We start from the raw sequence: 17,263 nt of genomic DNA, 5'->3' as shown, positions 1-17,263 counted from the left end.
GTGACAGGCCTGAATGACTATCGCCCAGAACCTCTCACCTAGATAGTCATGAAGTGCTTTGAGAGACTGGTTATGGCCCACATTAAGGATACCATCGATGTCACTGTGGACCCGCACCAATATGCATTGGTCCACAGAGGATGCCATCTCCTCTGTGGTTCACACTGCCCTCACCCACCTGGAGTGTAACCACTCCTATGTCTGTATGCTCTTTGTGGACTTCACATCAGCTTTTAACACCATCATTCCACAGAAACCGATGCACAAACTGTTCACACTTGGACTGAGCTACTCCCTCTGCAAGTGGGTTCTGGACTTCCTGACGAACAGGCTGCAATCTGTGAGGATCCACAACATCTCCTCCTTCCCCATCATCCTCAGCACAGGCACTCCCCAGGAATGTGTGCTGAGCCCTCTTCTGTTCACCCTGCTCACATATGACTGCTCAGCAAAACACCCAGGATGTCATATTGTAAAGTTTGCAGATGACACAGCAGTGATCGGATGCATCGCTAACAACAATGGATCAGGCTACAGGCAGGAGGTGGAACACTAAAGGGTTGATGCAGAGAGAAGAATCTCTGCATCAATGTGACAAAAACAAAGGAGATGATTGTGGACTTCAGAAGGGTCAGACACCCCCTCCTTCCCCTGCACACTGGACATTTACACTGCCAGATGCAGGAAAAGGGCCACCTGCATCCCAAAGGACCCCACACACCCAGCACACACACTCCTCTCAAGTAGGAGGCTGAGGAGCATTAAGAGCAGGACCACCAGACTGAGGAACAGCTTCATCTACCTGAAGCTGTAAGACTGTTGAACTCTGGTGGGGCTGTGTAGCTGCAGTGCTCTCCCTCCATCAATCCTCACACACACTCATGCTGCTGTCACTGCTGTGGCACCAAGTGTCACTACCTTTACACAATTCAGACTGTTTATTGTATATTGTTTATATTTATTCAGTTATGTATATGTGCATGGGTATGATGTGTGTGTGTGTGTGTTTTGTTTTCTTTTATATTATTGTTACTTTTTATTTATATTTAGTCTTCTTTAAGAGCAACACTGGGACCTGGGGACAGAAATTTCGTTCCACTGCATGTAAACATGACGTGAATGACAAAGAATCCTTGAGAAGCTCACAGCCTAAGCCTGCTGCAAACTAAGAGAGGGGCAGGGACATCTAATCCAGCCCTTACAATAAGTTTAATCAAAAACCGTGTCTGTCTGTCTGAGAGGCCTGAAAGCTGAAGGCCCTCCTCCCATTCTACTTCTGAAAACTCTAGGAATCACAAACAAGCCTGCAGTCAGAGAGCGAAGTGCTCTGTTGGGATAAAAAGGTACCGTGATGAGGTCTTTAAGATATGACCGAGCCTGATTATTCTTGTATGTAAATTTGATTCTGGATTTAACAGGGAGCCAGTTAAAAAAACTATGCTCTCTTTCTAGTCCAAGTTAGTATACTCACTGCAGCAGTCTGGATCAGCTGAAGGCTTTTAAAGCAGCCTGATAATAATCAATTACAATAGTCCAGCCTAGAGACAATAAATGCATGAATTAGCTTTTCAGCATCACTCTGAGACAGGATGTTTATAATTTTAGCAATATCGCACAAATGAATGAAGTCAGTCATACGAGCTACATATTTATTTAACGTGCACTTAAGGACATATCTGACCAAAAATGACTCCTGGAGGCCGAGGTAATGCCATCTAAACTAAACATTTGGACAGACACCAAGATTTTCAGGACTGAGTACAATAACCTCAGCTTTGTCTGAATGCAGAAGTAGGAAATTAGAGGTCACCCAGACTTCCAATTTGTCCTTTAATAAAATTCATTTTAATCTGCTGCTGTGACTTCCCCCGGCTGTGTGTTTAGCTGCAGAGCGACTGCTGATGTAGAACATGGTCAGCTGACGCTTAGCTGTTTGGGCTCCTGATAGGCTGCTACCTCTGAGCCGGGTTTTGACTTCTTGGGCTTCTTTAAGTGGGCCAGGTGAGCTTTGTAGTCTTTAGCCTGAGTCCTTGCCAAATGCAGCTCCTTCCGCAGCTCGTTCAGTTCAGCTATCAAAGTCACGTTTTCCTGCAGAGTCCACAGCGATGGCTAGATCACTATCAAAACAGGACTTTGACTTTCCTATTCTTTCATACAGTATATTTTTAGACTTCAGAGATGCATTCCTATAATGACTAATGCCAATGCAGTGCTATGATCTGAGCAATGACTCACCTTCATGATCTTGATGTAAATTCTTTCGTGATCATCAGCAGTTTTGGCCAGCCTCATTCTGAGACCATTCACTGTCTTCTCCTGTTGATCACACTGGTGACACAATGCCTTCTGAATGGGATCATTTGCACTGCTTCTCTCCACCTTCCAAACAGGACACCCACATCACAATTTGATGTCATAGCCTCCCAGCATCCAGCCAGCTCTTGGGAGTCTTTCTCTAGCATATGAAGCACACCTACCCTGTCAGTCTGCTGGACATATCGAGCATAAATCATCTGTATGTTGTCCCTCAGTTTTTTAGGGTCCTGAATGAAGCCAACACAGCTGTACAAGTCTGATTTGAGTCGCTGAAGATGCGTCTCCAAATCTCTGACCTGACAACAGAAAAGATGTGAAGGGAAAGGTTCACAGCCCATTCTTCTATTAAAAAAAGCTATGAGGAGATCACTTTCAATACACTATCTGCCTCCTCCTGGATCTATTCAGTTCATTACCAGCTTCATATTTTATTCTTGGATTCTACTAGATTAGATCTACAGTTCAAAATAATCCTTATTTACCTTATACTCAGTTCACCCTCTGTATGAAACAGGTTTTAGCTCCCTCCACCCTATCCTTCTTCTGATTGGCTGCCCTTTATGAGCAAAAGATTTGAATTTCAGGTGGGTGGGGCCAAAGTCCTTCTAGGAGCTAATCTTGCGATTTTGGCAAAAATCTTGGTAATGACTTATTACCAAGATTAATTAAATAAACTTTTACTCAAATCTGATTAAAAAAGGTTTGTTGACTCTGGCCCAAACATGGTTTTAAAAAGTTTTCTTGCCCAGGAAGATATATTTCTATTATCATCATTGCTGATCTTTGCAGATTTCTCCTTTAGATTTCAATTCAACATTCTCTGAGTGCCATCTCTCTCTTAAAATACAGTTAGGTCCATAAATACTTGTACAATGACACCATTTTTGTTGTTTTGCCTTTGTACTCCACAACACTGGATTTTACATCAAATAATGAAGGTGTGAATGAAGTGCAGACTTCCAGCTTTAAATCAAAGGGTTCAGCAAAAGCACCGCATTAACGGTTTGGACAGTTGACTGACAGGCAGTTTCACAGCCAGGTGAGGCCTCAGCCATGAAGACTTGTCTGAGGAAGGGCAGCTGTGCCCAAAACATTACATTATGGTATTGTATTAAAAGTCATTTGGGAGCTTTTGCTGGTGTGCGGACTCTACCTTTCTTCTTCAGTATGAAAACTTGCCACAAAGCAAGCAAAGCAAAGCTGCGAGTCTGTTCACATCAGCTATTTTGATTTAGATTTTTCCATCATATAAAAAAACAGATGCTATGGATTTAACTTTAAAAAAAAAACACAAAAAAAAATTTTCTTTACTGACTTTCTGTCTCTCGTTGTGCATCTCTTTGTCTCTGGTTTTCAGTTTGAGCCTCAGCTCAGACACGATGAGCTTCAGCTGAGTGTTGCTCTTGTCAGTTTGTATTAGCTCCTCCTCCAGCTGTAGAACAGGAGAAACAGCACAACACTCAAAACCACAGACACTCTTTGTACTGACTGCTAATGCACCTATCAGATATATTACAATGATGAGAATCGGCTGATACATGCACTTTATTTCTAACTTTCTAATTCAACACTTTTAAAGTGCTAAGAAAGAGTAAATGAACCAATATGAATAATATGCATTAATGTAATTATAACAGTGTCCACATAAGTTTTCTGATCCCTGCATGAACAGAGCGCTGAGGTTTATTATGTCTGACGTACTTGATGGATCTGCTCCTTCTTCAGACTGATGTCCTGTTGCAGAGGCTCGGTTTTCTGCTTTAACTCATTCAGCTGGAATTCAAGAACAAACTTTAACTTCTCCAGTTCCTGGTTCTTTCTCTTCAGGCAGGAGATGATGTTATCCTGTGTGAACGTGAACAGGTGGAAGGGTTTTAGAGTTCAATGAATGAATCCTGAACAATGTTGTGAGAATCTGGATCAGGTATTGTCTGATGAGATCTAACTGAATTAAATATTAATATTCTTATTTACAATCTGCCAGGTAATGTAAAGAAGAGCTCGGAGCTGAAGTGCATGTGGGAAAACTCTTCTGGTTTGCCCCCAAAGAGTCACTGATGTGGGGGAGTTACTTTCTGAAGGGTTAGGAACATAACTAGTGAGATTGGGGAAAAAAAAAGCCTGTTCCTTTAATGGCTACTTGAAGCTGGTCCCAAAAGTGTGTCAACCCCCAGAGACTGCCACGTTAAACTGTCCAACCTTGTAGGATAAAAAAAAATAATAAATGTACAGAGCCTGTTGCAAAAAGATGGTAAATGGACTTTTTTTTACATAGTGATTTTCTACTTGAGCACTCAGAGCACTTTATACAGCATCCCTCATTCACTCATTCATACAAGCACATTATTTCTACAACTGTTTTCTAACATCTATATATCTAACAACAGCAACGTGGAGTTCGATATCTTGCCCAAGGATACTTTGGCATGCAGACTGAAGCAGACAGGGATCAAACCACCAACCTCCTGATTAGTAGATGACCTGCTCTACCTCCTGAGCTACAGGAAGTAGAGCAGGTCAACTGTTCATTTTAGGGTGACATTCTTTTTTTGTTTTGTTTTTTTATATCAGACCAGTCTACTTGCAAACATATGGTAACCTTACAGGACTCCGCTCACTGAATGTTTGGTTGTGAGAAAAATTAAAGCTCTGATCTCAGTCACCTTGTCCTGACTGGTCTTTTCATGTCCAGAGATCTGCCTCTTCAGGTCCTCAATGTCACTTTCCAGGGAGCGGATCAACCCAAGCAGCCTCAGCCGCTCTTGCTTCAGCTTGTTTATATCAGTGCCCCTTTCATCAATCTGTTTCTGTAGACTGTAGAACTGGGAACACACCAACATTCAACCAACAAAGAGGAGAAACAGAAAGAACAGAAGCTTCGTGTGAGCAGGCAGACAGGGAGAGAGACGGAGGAGATGCTCTGCAGCAGAACCAAACATTCAGTGAATAACAGGAACTTTGGTCACCTTTTGTGTCATGATGCTAGTTTTTCCCTTCAGACTTGTGTTGGTCTGTTTCTCAGTTTGCAGTTTCTTCTCGTACTGGGTCTGGATGTCGAGAATCTTCCTCTCCTCATCCTCTTCAACCTGCTTTATGATAGCTTTATACACACTGATCTTCTGTTCGTTGTCCTCCTGACACTGAGCAAAACAAAAGAAGATCACTGGTTTCACATTCTACTCCCTGCTTCACTGATTGAGCCTACCACCGCCTCCTCTTCCTGCTCGCCATTACTGACCTGAGCGAGGAGCTGAGCCTTCTCCTGCAGCTTAGTCTCATACATCTTTGTGAGCTCCTCCACTGCTTGGATTTTGCAGTCCTCTACAGATTTGAGCTGCTTTTCATAGTCTTCCTGCATTCTTTGATGTTTTTGATGAAGATCCTGGTACTTCTTGTGTTCCACAATCAGCTTCTGGCTATATGATAGCTCTGTGTGTGAGATTAAAAGATTATAAACACGAAAGACACTGAGCGCTGTGATTCCTTGTTGAAATGAAGACATTGGATTGTGCCGGTCCTGTTCTCCTCTTACCCAACTCTTTCAGTTCTTTTGAGTGCTTCCTAGCAAGCTCTGCAGAATTCTGCTGATTCTCACATTCCTGCTTTTCCATCTCTATCTTCATGGCCTGCAGTAAAGTTTTGTTACATGATTCATCAACAGCAATGGCTACTGACTCAATAGATTAATGTGAACCCTGCCAATACCTTAAAGGTAAACCATTAGGAAATGAGACAGGCACTGAGTCATGATAATCGTTGGTCTTGGGAAGATATTTTGACCTCTAAGTTTGAACTTAAAAAAGTTGTAAATCTATGTGGACTCTTGTCCACATAGATTTACAACTTGTCCACATAGAGGCACACCTGTTGGGATGTTTTCAGAGTTTCTATCTGCTGGACAAAGTTGTCAGAAAGCTCTTTGAGCTTCTCGTTGTAGCTCATGTCCTTCAGGCGGAGCTGGTACTCGTTCTCCATCTGCAGCTCTTCCAGACGCATCTTCATCTCCAGCATGTGCTGGGTCTGAAAATACACACAGGATGATACAAATGATTATAAGATTGGATAATTGCATCTATTTTTAATTACAATTTCTTTCCTTTTTTTTTTAACCATAACATGACAGTTACCAACTTGTTGCAATTCTTTTAACGTTCTGGGAAAGGAAGTGTCATACTTAAATGGCCCAAACCAGACATACAGACAGATAATAGAAACTAAAAAAAATCCATGTGTTGAGATGTCATAGCTTTGCAATTTGGGGATAAAGACAGTAGTGGTAGAAATCTTCCTTCAGTTCTTCCTCTCAGAAACACAAAAAGATCTCAGTTGGGGGGGGGGGGGGGGGGGGGGGTGTATAACAACATGACAACAATCTCAGTGTAAGGATGGATGTGGTTGATGAATGGATCCATTCACCTCGAGCTGCGCGTTAGTTACGCTTAGCCAGCAAAACATTTGAACGGTTGAGGAGCTTTGCCATTCGGGAAGAACTCAAAGTACAGCTGTTACTCCTTCACATCAAAAAGAGTGAGCTGAGGTGTTCGGGCATCTGACCAGGATGCGTCCCAAGTTTGGTGTTTCAGACATGTGCTAAGGAAGCCCCAGGACAGAATCAGGACATGCTGAAGAGGTTACATCCTGCGTGGGAATGCCTCAGTGTGAGAAAAGCTGGGTGACGTGGTGAGAGGGAGGTCTGGGTGCCTCCGCTGAGACTGCTGCCCCCACAGCCAGGACCCGGCCAAGAGGCAGAAGATGAATGGATGGATAGAAGGATGCTAACCAAATGTTGGAAAGCTATTTGGCAAAAAGCTTTTTGCATGCATACACATACAGCACATCTGTGGGATAAAAGTACTACACGACACATCTACTACATGAAACACCCACTTTGTTTAAATTGTTACAAAGCTATGACAAATATGATTGACCAGTTCCACTGATGGCCCTGGACTGAAAAATTACAATGCCTTAAGAACACTACCAACAGGAGGATATCACACTGCGCACACAAACACACACACACACACACACACACACACACACACACACACACACACACACACACACACACACACACACACACACCTTCTCCTCCAGGTCTGACTTGGTGATGAGGATCTCTTCAGTGTGGACAATGTGCTTGTTGCTCTTTAGACCTCGGCCCTCCTTATCAATGATCTTCCATATCAGCAGACAGCCGTCTTCAGACACTGTCAGCAGGAACTGATCATCATACGTGATCGCCATCTAAGGACACACGAGCTTTGTTGGGTGGGTGCTGTTTCTTAATGATTAACATTATGGTCAATCATTTTTTTCATAGGTGTGTGTGATGTGTGTGTTTTTGTCTGAGTTTAGTGCTTACACTCACCTTGGTGACAGGCCCACAGTGAGCCTGGTATGTGATCCACTCCTTCTGGATGGGTAATGGGTATTTAATGGCCCTTACAGTTCCACTGGAGGTCCCGGTGAAGACTACTCTACCGGAATGAGACACTGCAAGAGCAGTGTGAGCCGTTTCATCAGCTGGAAGCTCCCTCAGGACCTGTGGAGAACATAGAATAATAAATTCATTTTTCAAAAAACAAACAAACAAACTTTGTTGCTCATTGGGCTGTTATGTTCATTATGATTTATGGAAACTTAAAAGAACAACTCGAGGCGTGTGCTGTGGCTGCTGACCTGACAGTCTTGGATCTCCTTCAGAGTGAGGTCTGTTCCCACAGCCAGGATGGTCTTACAGTCTGAGGAGAAGGCCACACCTGTATAGCTGCAGGACTTGAAGACGCTTTCTGACTCCCGCTTTCCACTCCTTGTGTTCCACTCGTACACTGCTCCATCCACCCCGCAAGACACCAGCCGGCTGTCATCCAGGCTCCATTCAATCCGACATACCTACCAAAAGAAATACCAGTAAATAACAACGACATATATGCAATGGAACTCATCTATAATACAAACTCCAGCTGACTCACCTTTCCATTGTGGCCTTTCAGATTGAGGATATTGTCAAAAGAAATGACAGAATAGATTTGAATGATGTTTCCATTGACAGCTGCAAACATGTGGCCACCATTGCTAAAAGCACACTGAAAAGGCAAGGAGAAGAAAAAGAGAATCAGAGAGTCCAAGAACTAAAATATGTCTGATTATTTCAGTATCAGCTGTTCAGAGTTACTGCACACGTGCAAAGCAGACTCTACCTCTCTGCAGCTGCGCACTGTGAACTCCTTGAAGGTACGAATGTCATCAATAAGCAGGTTCATCAACCTGAGTTTGCCTGAAAAGCCCACAAGGATGAAGAGGCCTGTGGGATGTAGAGCGACACTGTATGCCTCCTCCTGGAACTCCTTGTACAACTCCAACACTCTAGTAGAGGTGCACAGAGAACAGCAAGGCCTCAGAAACATAAGCAGTCATTTTTGTTATATAGCTTAAATACAAGCTACGTCTTATTGTTGGTTCTCCAAAATCAGTTTATTTTGCATGAACATGACTAAAACTACATGATATATATACACAGAAGGACTTGTGTGCATCAGTGTTTTACTTTGTCTCGTAGTTCCAGATGCGGACAGAGCGATCCAGAGAGCAGGTGGCTATGAGGGGCTTGCGAATGCAGATAGACAACCCGGTGATGGAGCTGGAGTGGAAGGACTGGGACAGGAACTCAAAGGGTAGTTGTTCCTCCTGATGGGAGTTGAAATGTTAATATCAACTTTAAGCATCTAAAGGTAGCTTTGATGCCTTAAACAATGACAGAGGAGGCAGACAACAGAAAGAATGTCCTAAAGAAGAAAAGGAAGGAAGAGAGGAGCAAACTACCTTTTTACCCTTTTACTCCAAATCAGGGGTGGGCAAACATGAGAAACTGGGACTGTTATGGGACACACACACACACACACACACACACACACACACACACACACACACACACACACACACACACACACACACACACACACACACACACCAATAAGCTGAACTCAATTCAGCTCAATATGAATTTTCTCTCTTTATAAATGGACTGGTACTTATATTACGCTCCTCTACTTTGAGCATTCAAAGCACTTTTTTTTTTCACCCAATCACACACACATTCATAGAAGTGCTTTTTTTAATATATCTAAAAGGCTTGTTTAATATTCTCTCTCACACACACGCGCGTGCACACACATACACACACAGATGGATATATTGGGGCAATTTTGGGGGTTTTTTTGTTGTTCAGTGAGAGAAATTTGTGTGTTTGGGGGCTGAACAAGTGCATTAAACATTCAGCAACAATTTTTCTTTTTTTAATGTGAGCTGACATTTTTGGGGGGGCTAGCAAACCCACATCTCTCATAAAAAACACTGGTTCCAGTGCATTTACAGTGAAGCTGCATTCGCTTGCACACACATGCATACGTGCCATTCTCCGATCGGGAGCGTTTGGTGGCTGAAATGGGACAAACCGCATGATGTACACTTATTTACATTTGAATCCTAATCTCCCGTTGACCTCACAAGAGCTGGTCAGGGACAACCAAAGGGCTGGATGTGGCCCACAGGCTGTATAATACTCAGGTATGCTCTATATGTCAAAAAGTGCAGATATCTTTAAACAGGTTATCTTAAGAGAGTTGGCTTGAAGGTAGAAGAGCTAAAAGTTTGCTTCAGACAGAGGATGAGCTGAGGAGATGGACCCAGGTTTAGTACAAGACATAATAATAAGGATTACTTTGAACTGTGGATCATACAAAGTTATTCTAGCAGAATCAAAATATGAAGCTCAAAGTAAGAATAATAGGATCCTTTTAAGAAAATGCTTTGGTTTGCTGGATTATTTGGACTCTCTTCTGTGTTTTTTGGATTGACCTTTTTCTTTTGCTTCAGAAAGACTTTGCTGCTGTATGTGTGCACTGCATACAAAGACTGTTAAAACTCTGCAGCTGGAAATGAGCGCAATTGGTCCACTTTAAAGAAAAAGGAGGAGAAAGTCAGATCAAACATAAAGAAAGAGAAAGAAAGAGTAAAACAGCTAAACAACTCTGCTTAACACGCACACATTTCTGATTGCTGACCAGCTAGTTAAGAAAAGAAGTTAAGAAAAAGTCAAAGTGTGATGCACGTAGTAAATAGTTCTACATAATCTGCATTGATGGAGCAGTAATTTCACTGATACAAATGATGAACCCATCATTGGTACTGCTGGTAGGTGTGACTATACCGCACCTTGTTCATGTCCACAGAGGACAGGCTGACACTGTAGAGCTGTCCTCGGTTTGTGCTGATGGCCAGAGTCTCCTCTGCTGGACTGATGCAGATGGCGTCAATCTGCTGGTCTTCTGCCAGGGTCACATCACCGCAGCATGGATCTGGAGGGATCTGACACAAATATGCTAATATACACACAAAGCCTACAGTTCCCACCTTTGTTTTCACACAGAGGTTGAACTTTTACCTTTATCTCCCTGCTCTTTCTGTAACTGTTCTCTTCTGCTTGCTCAAACAGACAAACGATGCCAGGACCTCTAGAGCATGCAAAGCCTTTGGAGTAGGGCAGGATGGCTGTGATGGAAAGGACAGAAGGACCTTCATCCACACCAGTATCTTTGATCTTCTTTACCTCCACCTGCCTGTGCAGAGAGGTGCCAGTTTCAAGAAAGCACATCACTCATCAAACATGGATTGCTGCAGTGACCACAATACCACTGAACTCATTCATTTGAAATCAGCGGGTTTTTATTTGGTTTAAACATTTCCATTCCATATCTCAACCCCTTATACTGATTTCTCTGCCATTTTTTTTTTACCTTTGCCACATGTTATGAGTATCAATTATAAGTTTTTTGAGAATGAACAAACTTGGTCTTTAAACACTTGAGGGAATTTTTAAAATACTGTTAGTCTCCTTATTTTTATTAATCAGTAAATTCTGACAGGCAAAACAGGATTATCATTGTGAGTTATACACAATCACTTGGTGGTGTATAACGCTATTGTGAGGCCTCCCCCACCCTTCCGAGAGCATACATGAAAGCCTACATGCAAGGAGAGCAGCCGACTCAAAGAACAAGCCAGACATCACTGACTATGGACTTGACATAGATTGAGTCAGAAATGGCATGAACAGCATGGGATGGAGGTGAGCTGCAGGTTGCTGCACCTACAACAGCACCACTCGCATGCACAGCATTAATAGCAAGGCTGGCATTGAGATCAGCTGATCAATGCTAAAAATGTGAAAATATTCAAAAATACCGATTTCACGTCTGTAGATTAAAGTTCAGCTTTATAACACATCGATACATTTGCTTAAACGCTTATCCAACTTAGAATCATCACAAGCACAATGAACCCTGACCTTATCGTCCTTGAAACAGCCTGCGATCTTTGAAAACTGGCAGCACTTTGTGTTTTAATAACAGCCAGTCTTGTATGAGTACAGGGACCTCGCATTTGCATTGGATGTGACTTATACGTTTTAAGACAATAGTGCGTATAATCACTGTTGGAGCACAGTTCATGTGGTCCGGCTTTCTGACCTGTCAGACTGGCCCTGCACAGAAGTCATGCTGATCTCTCTTCGCAGATCTCCAGACTCAAACACCAGCAGCCTGCCAGTGTCTGTCCCAGCAATCACCCTCTGCTCTGACATCCAGGTGTGGCACAGGAAATTGATGGACTCAACCTTTGCGAAGCTGCTCTGCTTCAGGGACCCCTCTGAGTAGCGGAACAGCTTGAAAACGCCTGTTCCAGTCACACAGAGCTGTGTGTTGTTGTAAGGATTGAAGCTGACCTGATAGGAGATAGTTATAATAATAATGTGTTCGGCATGTGCATCCCTGCATGTATACGCATTACACTGATGCAGCATACATGACTCACCTGGGTGACAGGATTATTTGGGTTTGTTGTCTTCACTGTTGCCAGGACTTTGTGTTTCTCCCAAAGCCAGAGGACCAACATCCACTCCGGGCCCCCTGTTAGACCTGTGAGATACTTGGAGTCAGGGGAGAAAGCAATGCAGACAAACTCTGGAACAGACACATCTCCTGCAGTCAGAACTTTTCTCTTTCTGCCTTGCTCATGCTGCAGGTCAAACACTGTGACGGTGGCCCTCTCTCCACACTCTGACACTGCCAGGTAACGTTTGTTGGAGCTGATGGTCATAGCACGCATCCCCTGACTTCTCTCTGAGCCTGGAGAGGTAACATAAACATAAATAAATTTTATTAAATAATAATAATAATAACATATTAACTTTCATGGAAGCAGTTGTGGACGTTCTAATGACAACAGCATCACCAGGGTAGAAACTCTCAAGTTAGTCAAGTAAAACTTTGTTGTCTGACAGCACAACTGTCAAGATATCCAAAACTTGCGCACCTGAAATGAACCGCTGCCATCTTTGGACAGTGTTGAAACACACGCAGCTGTTTCCGCTGGTGAAGACGACAGTTTGTTCGTCCAAGAAACACAAATTGCTCCTCACACCAGTCCGTAGACCGAAAATGAAATGGGACTGAGCAACTACAGAAGACATTTTTAGTTATTTTAGTTTAAAAAGACTGAAACCTAAAAAGACGCTCCGCACGTTAGGAGCACTTCAGGTAAGATTAATTGTTCTGAATGCCAGAAAAGTGCTCGTGGGTCAGAGTCACGTCGCTAGGCAACGCTGGGAAATCCCGCGAGAACCAGAAAATTTTTGTGAAGTTGCTTCTACACTGCGCGTGTTTCCGTCTTTTTCTAAAGAAACTGAAGAATTACCAATTATATCACTGACCAGATACTATTAAGATTATTGATTATTTTCTGAGCAAATAAAAGAAAGGATACAAATTCCCTTAAACAGTGAAATGTAAGAAATGTGTCAGCGTGTTTTTATTCACGACAGAAAAATCGCATCCTTTCCCTTTAATTACGAAACAAACAAACAAAATACAGTAATCCCTCACTTATCGCGAGTGTTACGTTCCAGGACCACCCGCGATAAGTGAAAACCCGCGAAGTAGGGACGCTGTGTTTATTTTAATACTTATACATTATTTTAGTAGTAATACACTATTTTAAGTTTTTATAAACCCTCCCCACACACTTATACACCAAATATATACATTACCATAGGCGTAGGAACCGGGGGGGATGGAGGGGACGTGTCCCCCCCAATATTGGAGACAGGCGCATTTGTCCCAACCAAAAATTACACAGCGGAGCAGAAAAATACTTGATTTTGAAATCTTTAACTCGCGTGCTTTTATTTTGAAGGCACAAGATGTGCTCCCCCTTCCTCTTAACGGCTCTGAGTGTTTCGGAGGTGGGAGACAGCGGCAGGAGTCAGAAACTCTTGAGTGAGGTAAAACAGTGTCGGGATCGTTGCCATGAACAGAGCCGGACTGAGGCATAGGCGACATATGCGGCTACCACCACCAGGGGGCCCCCAAGCTCACATACATTTGTAATGAAACTTTATGCTAGTGCACTGATAACATTTGTCTATGCACTGGTAACAATTATCTGTGCACTGGTAACATTTATGTGTGCACTGGTAACAATTATCTATACATTTGTAACAATTATCTATGCACTGGTAATATTTATCTATGCATTGGTAACCTTTGTCTATGCACTGGTAACATTTATCTATGCATTGGTAACCTTTGTCTATGCACTGGTAACATTTATCTATGCACTGGTAACATTTATCTATGCATTGGTAACATTTGTCTATGCACTGGTAACATTTATCTGTGCATTGGTAACATTTATTTGTGCACTGGTAACATTTATCTGTGCATTGCTAACAATTATCTGTGAATTGGTAACATTTATCTGTGCGCTGGTAACATTTATCTATGCATTGGTAACATTTATTTGTGCACTGGTAACATTTATCTGTGCATTGGTAACATTTATTTGTGCACTGGTAACATTTATCTGTGCATTGCTAACAATTATCTGTGAATTGGTAACATTTATCTGTGCGCTGGTAACATTTCGTCCCCTTAGAATTACAAGGTTCTATCTACGTTCTGACCAGTTTTGAGATATTGAGCTTTAAAGTTTTTGCACTCTGTATAGCAAAAATTACACATGGAATAAGTCTTGTTCACACATGATTATGAAACACACCCTATATGTATTCTAAATCAGTAATTTAAAAATGCTATTAAATGTGCAAATGTTTTTTTTTTTGTTTTTTTGTTTGTTTTTAACAAGTATAATGCAGATAAAACCTTCTAATTCTAAAAACTCCTTTTTTGTTTGGAATTATAAGGTTCTATCTGCAAAATGTGACAACTACTACTGATTTTCAAGGAATGAAAAATAGTTAACTTATAGTAACTTTTAAACCACAAAATTATAGATATAATAGAGTGTCCACAAGTATGGTTAAATCAAATTTAATGAATTCTGTGACATTCTTCTTGCGGTACTCGGTACTCGTTCTTCACATGCAAACTTCTTCTTTCATGGCAAACTGTTTTTACAGACACATTTCCCTTCCCTTTACTAGAAGATGATGCTTGACAAAGTTTTATCTTTGAATGTTTCAATGCTACAACATCTCCATCCATCCATTCTCTTCCGCTTATTCTGTTCAGGGTCGTGAGGGGGAGGTCTGGAGCCTATCACAGCTGACATAGGGTGAGAAGCACAGTACACCCTGTATAGGTCACCAGCCTGTCGCAGAACTAACACAGAGAGACAGACAACCATTCACACCTATGGGCAATTTAGAGTGACCAATTAACCTAACCCCAGTAACTGCATGTCTTTGGACTGTGGGAGGAAACCCACACAGACACGGGGAAAACATGCAAACTCCACACAGAGAGACCCGGGCCAAGGTGGAATCGAACCCAGAACTAGATGTCAATCTAGCTGTGAGGCAGTAGTGTTAACCACCATGCCGCCTTGCTGCACAATATCTATTACACAATTTGAAAATTGTACAATTTAAAAAAAAAAAAAAAAAAAAAATCAAACTTTTCATTAAACTCATTTTGGCAGACTGAGCCCTCTTTTTTCCCATCCTTTATTTTTTCAAAGTTTTCTTAAGATAACTCAACATATAATTATGTGAAAACCAACAAGTAAAAATAAAATTTATAATAAATAAATAGAACAGAGAGTCAAACAAATTCTGGATAATTTACCACAATGTTTTGTTTTTTTTTCCCATTTAGCCTAGATCTTTTTAAATTTTACAAGCTGCAATCTACCTGAAAAAGCATTCTTTAAAATTCTGAATAAACATTTATATTCTGAGTCCATGTCCACTGAGTAAAAAAATCCAAATAAAAACTCATCCCACTTAAAAGGTAGATTTTTTTAAACTTGGATCTTTAATTAAAATCATTCCACTATAAAAATGTCACTGACAATGAACTGTTTTCTTACAGTTGTATTTATTCAGGAAAAATGTAACAATTTCTTTGCCGTCCCTTTTCTGGTGTTTTTTCCTTTTACTTGCTCTAAAATAAAAATAGACAGAGCTCATTAGCATGGTACCACTGCTAGGTCATAGAATATATTAAAATCTGAAGTCATTCTTCAATCAATAATATTTTATAAGTGAGGTAACTTATATTATGACCTTTGACTATTCTCAATATTACCAACTACATTGTTTGTTCTTTTATGTTAGCAATGACCACAGACAAACAATACAAAATTAGTGTTAGCTCGCTAGCTTCGTAGCTAACAGTGCAAAAAAACCCCCAAAAAAATCAAAAGTTAAGAATTTTCCTGCCATTAGTACTTCTGTCTGTTGTCAACTCATTTTTGAAATCCTCGAGCTTTAGATGTCTTGTAAACAGCCCCAGCTTACCATGAAACATTTTCTCTAGCATCTTCTCTGCTCCTTTGCTTGACATTGGGCACCAACATTACAAAAAAGAAGCAGCCTGATTGGCTCTCTTGTGAACATTTCAAGTGCCTATTGGTGCACAGATAGAACCTTATAGTACCAAGTTAAAGCTTGATTTTGCAGATAGAACCTTATTATTTTGTGAATAAAACGCCCAAAAATATATATATTTGGAAAAAAAAATCTCTTACATATTGTTGATAAGCGGTCAGCAAATAAGTACATGACAATAACTCAGTTTCGTCAAAAATGTCAAAACCTTATAATTCTAAGGGGACGATTTATCTGTGTATTGGTAACATTTCTCTGTCCACTGGTAACATTTATCTGTGCATTGGTAACATTTATCTGTGCATTGGTAACAATTATCTTTGCACTGGTAATATTTATCTGTGCACTGGTAACATTTATCTGTGCATTGGTAACATTTATCTATACACTGGTAACATTTATCTGTGCATTGGTAACATTTATCTGTGCACTGGTAACATTTATCTGTGCACTTGTAACATTAATCTGTGCATTGGTAACATTTATCTATACACTGGTAACATTTATTTGTGCACTGGTAACATTTATCTGTGCACTGGTAACGTGAAGAACGAGTACCGCAAAAACCCGCGAAACAGCGAGTCCGCAAAAAGCGAACCGCGAAGTAGCGAGGGATTACTGTACTCAAATTAAGGAAAGTTCACTTTATGAGTCAGTACTGTTACTTGAGAGGACACTGAATATGAGCCTGGATGAAAAATCTTATTCACTTTTACTCAAAACTGGAGAAACAATGAGCGCTGATTAATTTTGTTTTCCATCTTGGAAAATAAAGTTTGCCAAAATAAGTTTTTAGTAGTTTGTTTTTGCTATATAGACTAAAAATGCATGTAGGCTACTCATAGCTGACATATGAAAATTTGCATACTGAAGAAATCTTAAAGATCAAATCATGCTCAAAATGACTCCAAGGTTTATTACAGTAAAAGAGGCAAAGATAGTGAATTCCTGACTAAATCTTAAGTTAGATAACTGTAAGACCAAAAACCAACAATAAAATTATAGTGAATCCAGGGTTTGATGTCTTTAAGACATGAT

The 17,263-nt window shown here is 41.1% G+C and overlaps 1 protein-coding gene across 1 annotated transcript; it reads right to left on the bottom strand.

The window, feature by feature from the left end:
• Positions 1–1,644: 1,644 nt before the first annotated feature.
• On the bottom strand, positions 1,645–12,966 carry cfap57 (cilia and flagella associated protein 57). Its single transcript, XM_030729929.1, has 21 exons — positions 12,691–12,966; positions 12,190–12,503; positions 11,847–12,100; positions 10,763–10,937; positions 10,534–10,686; positions 8,867–9,006; positions 8,520–8,685; positions 8,292–8,405; positions 7,999–8,211; positions 7,688–7,861; positions 7,402–7,563; positions 6,181–6,336; positions 5,849–5,942; positions 5,555–5,745; positions 5,283–5,456; positions 4,980–5,138; positions 4,018–4,161; positions 3,632–3,748; positions 2,478–2,612; positions 2,236–2,379; positions 1,645–2,088 (listed from the first exon to the last, which is right to left on the bottom strand). The coding sequence occupies exons 1-21, from the start codon at positions 12,845–12,847 to the stop codon at positions 1,915–1,917; spliced, it is 3,510 nt and encodes a 1,169-aa protein (XP_030585789.1). The 5' UTR covers positions 12,848–12,966; the 3' UTR covers positions 1,645–1,914.
• Positions 12,967–17,263: the final 4,297 nt, after the last annotated feature.

The sequence above is a fragment of the Archocentrus centrarchus genome, chromosome 5, assembly GCF_007364275.1.
Source record: "Archocentrus centrarchus isolate MPI-CPG fArcCen1 chromosome 5, fArcCen1, whole genome shotgun sequence".
Classification (NCBI taxonomy): domain Eukaryota; kingdom Metazoa; phylum Chordata; class Actinopteri; order Cichliformes; family Cichlidae; genus Archocentrus; species Archocentrus centrarchus.
The sequence above is the reverse complement of the archived record's forward strand: the minus strand, read 5'-3'. Positions and strand labels throughout refer to the sequence as shown.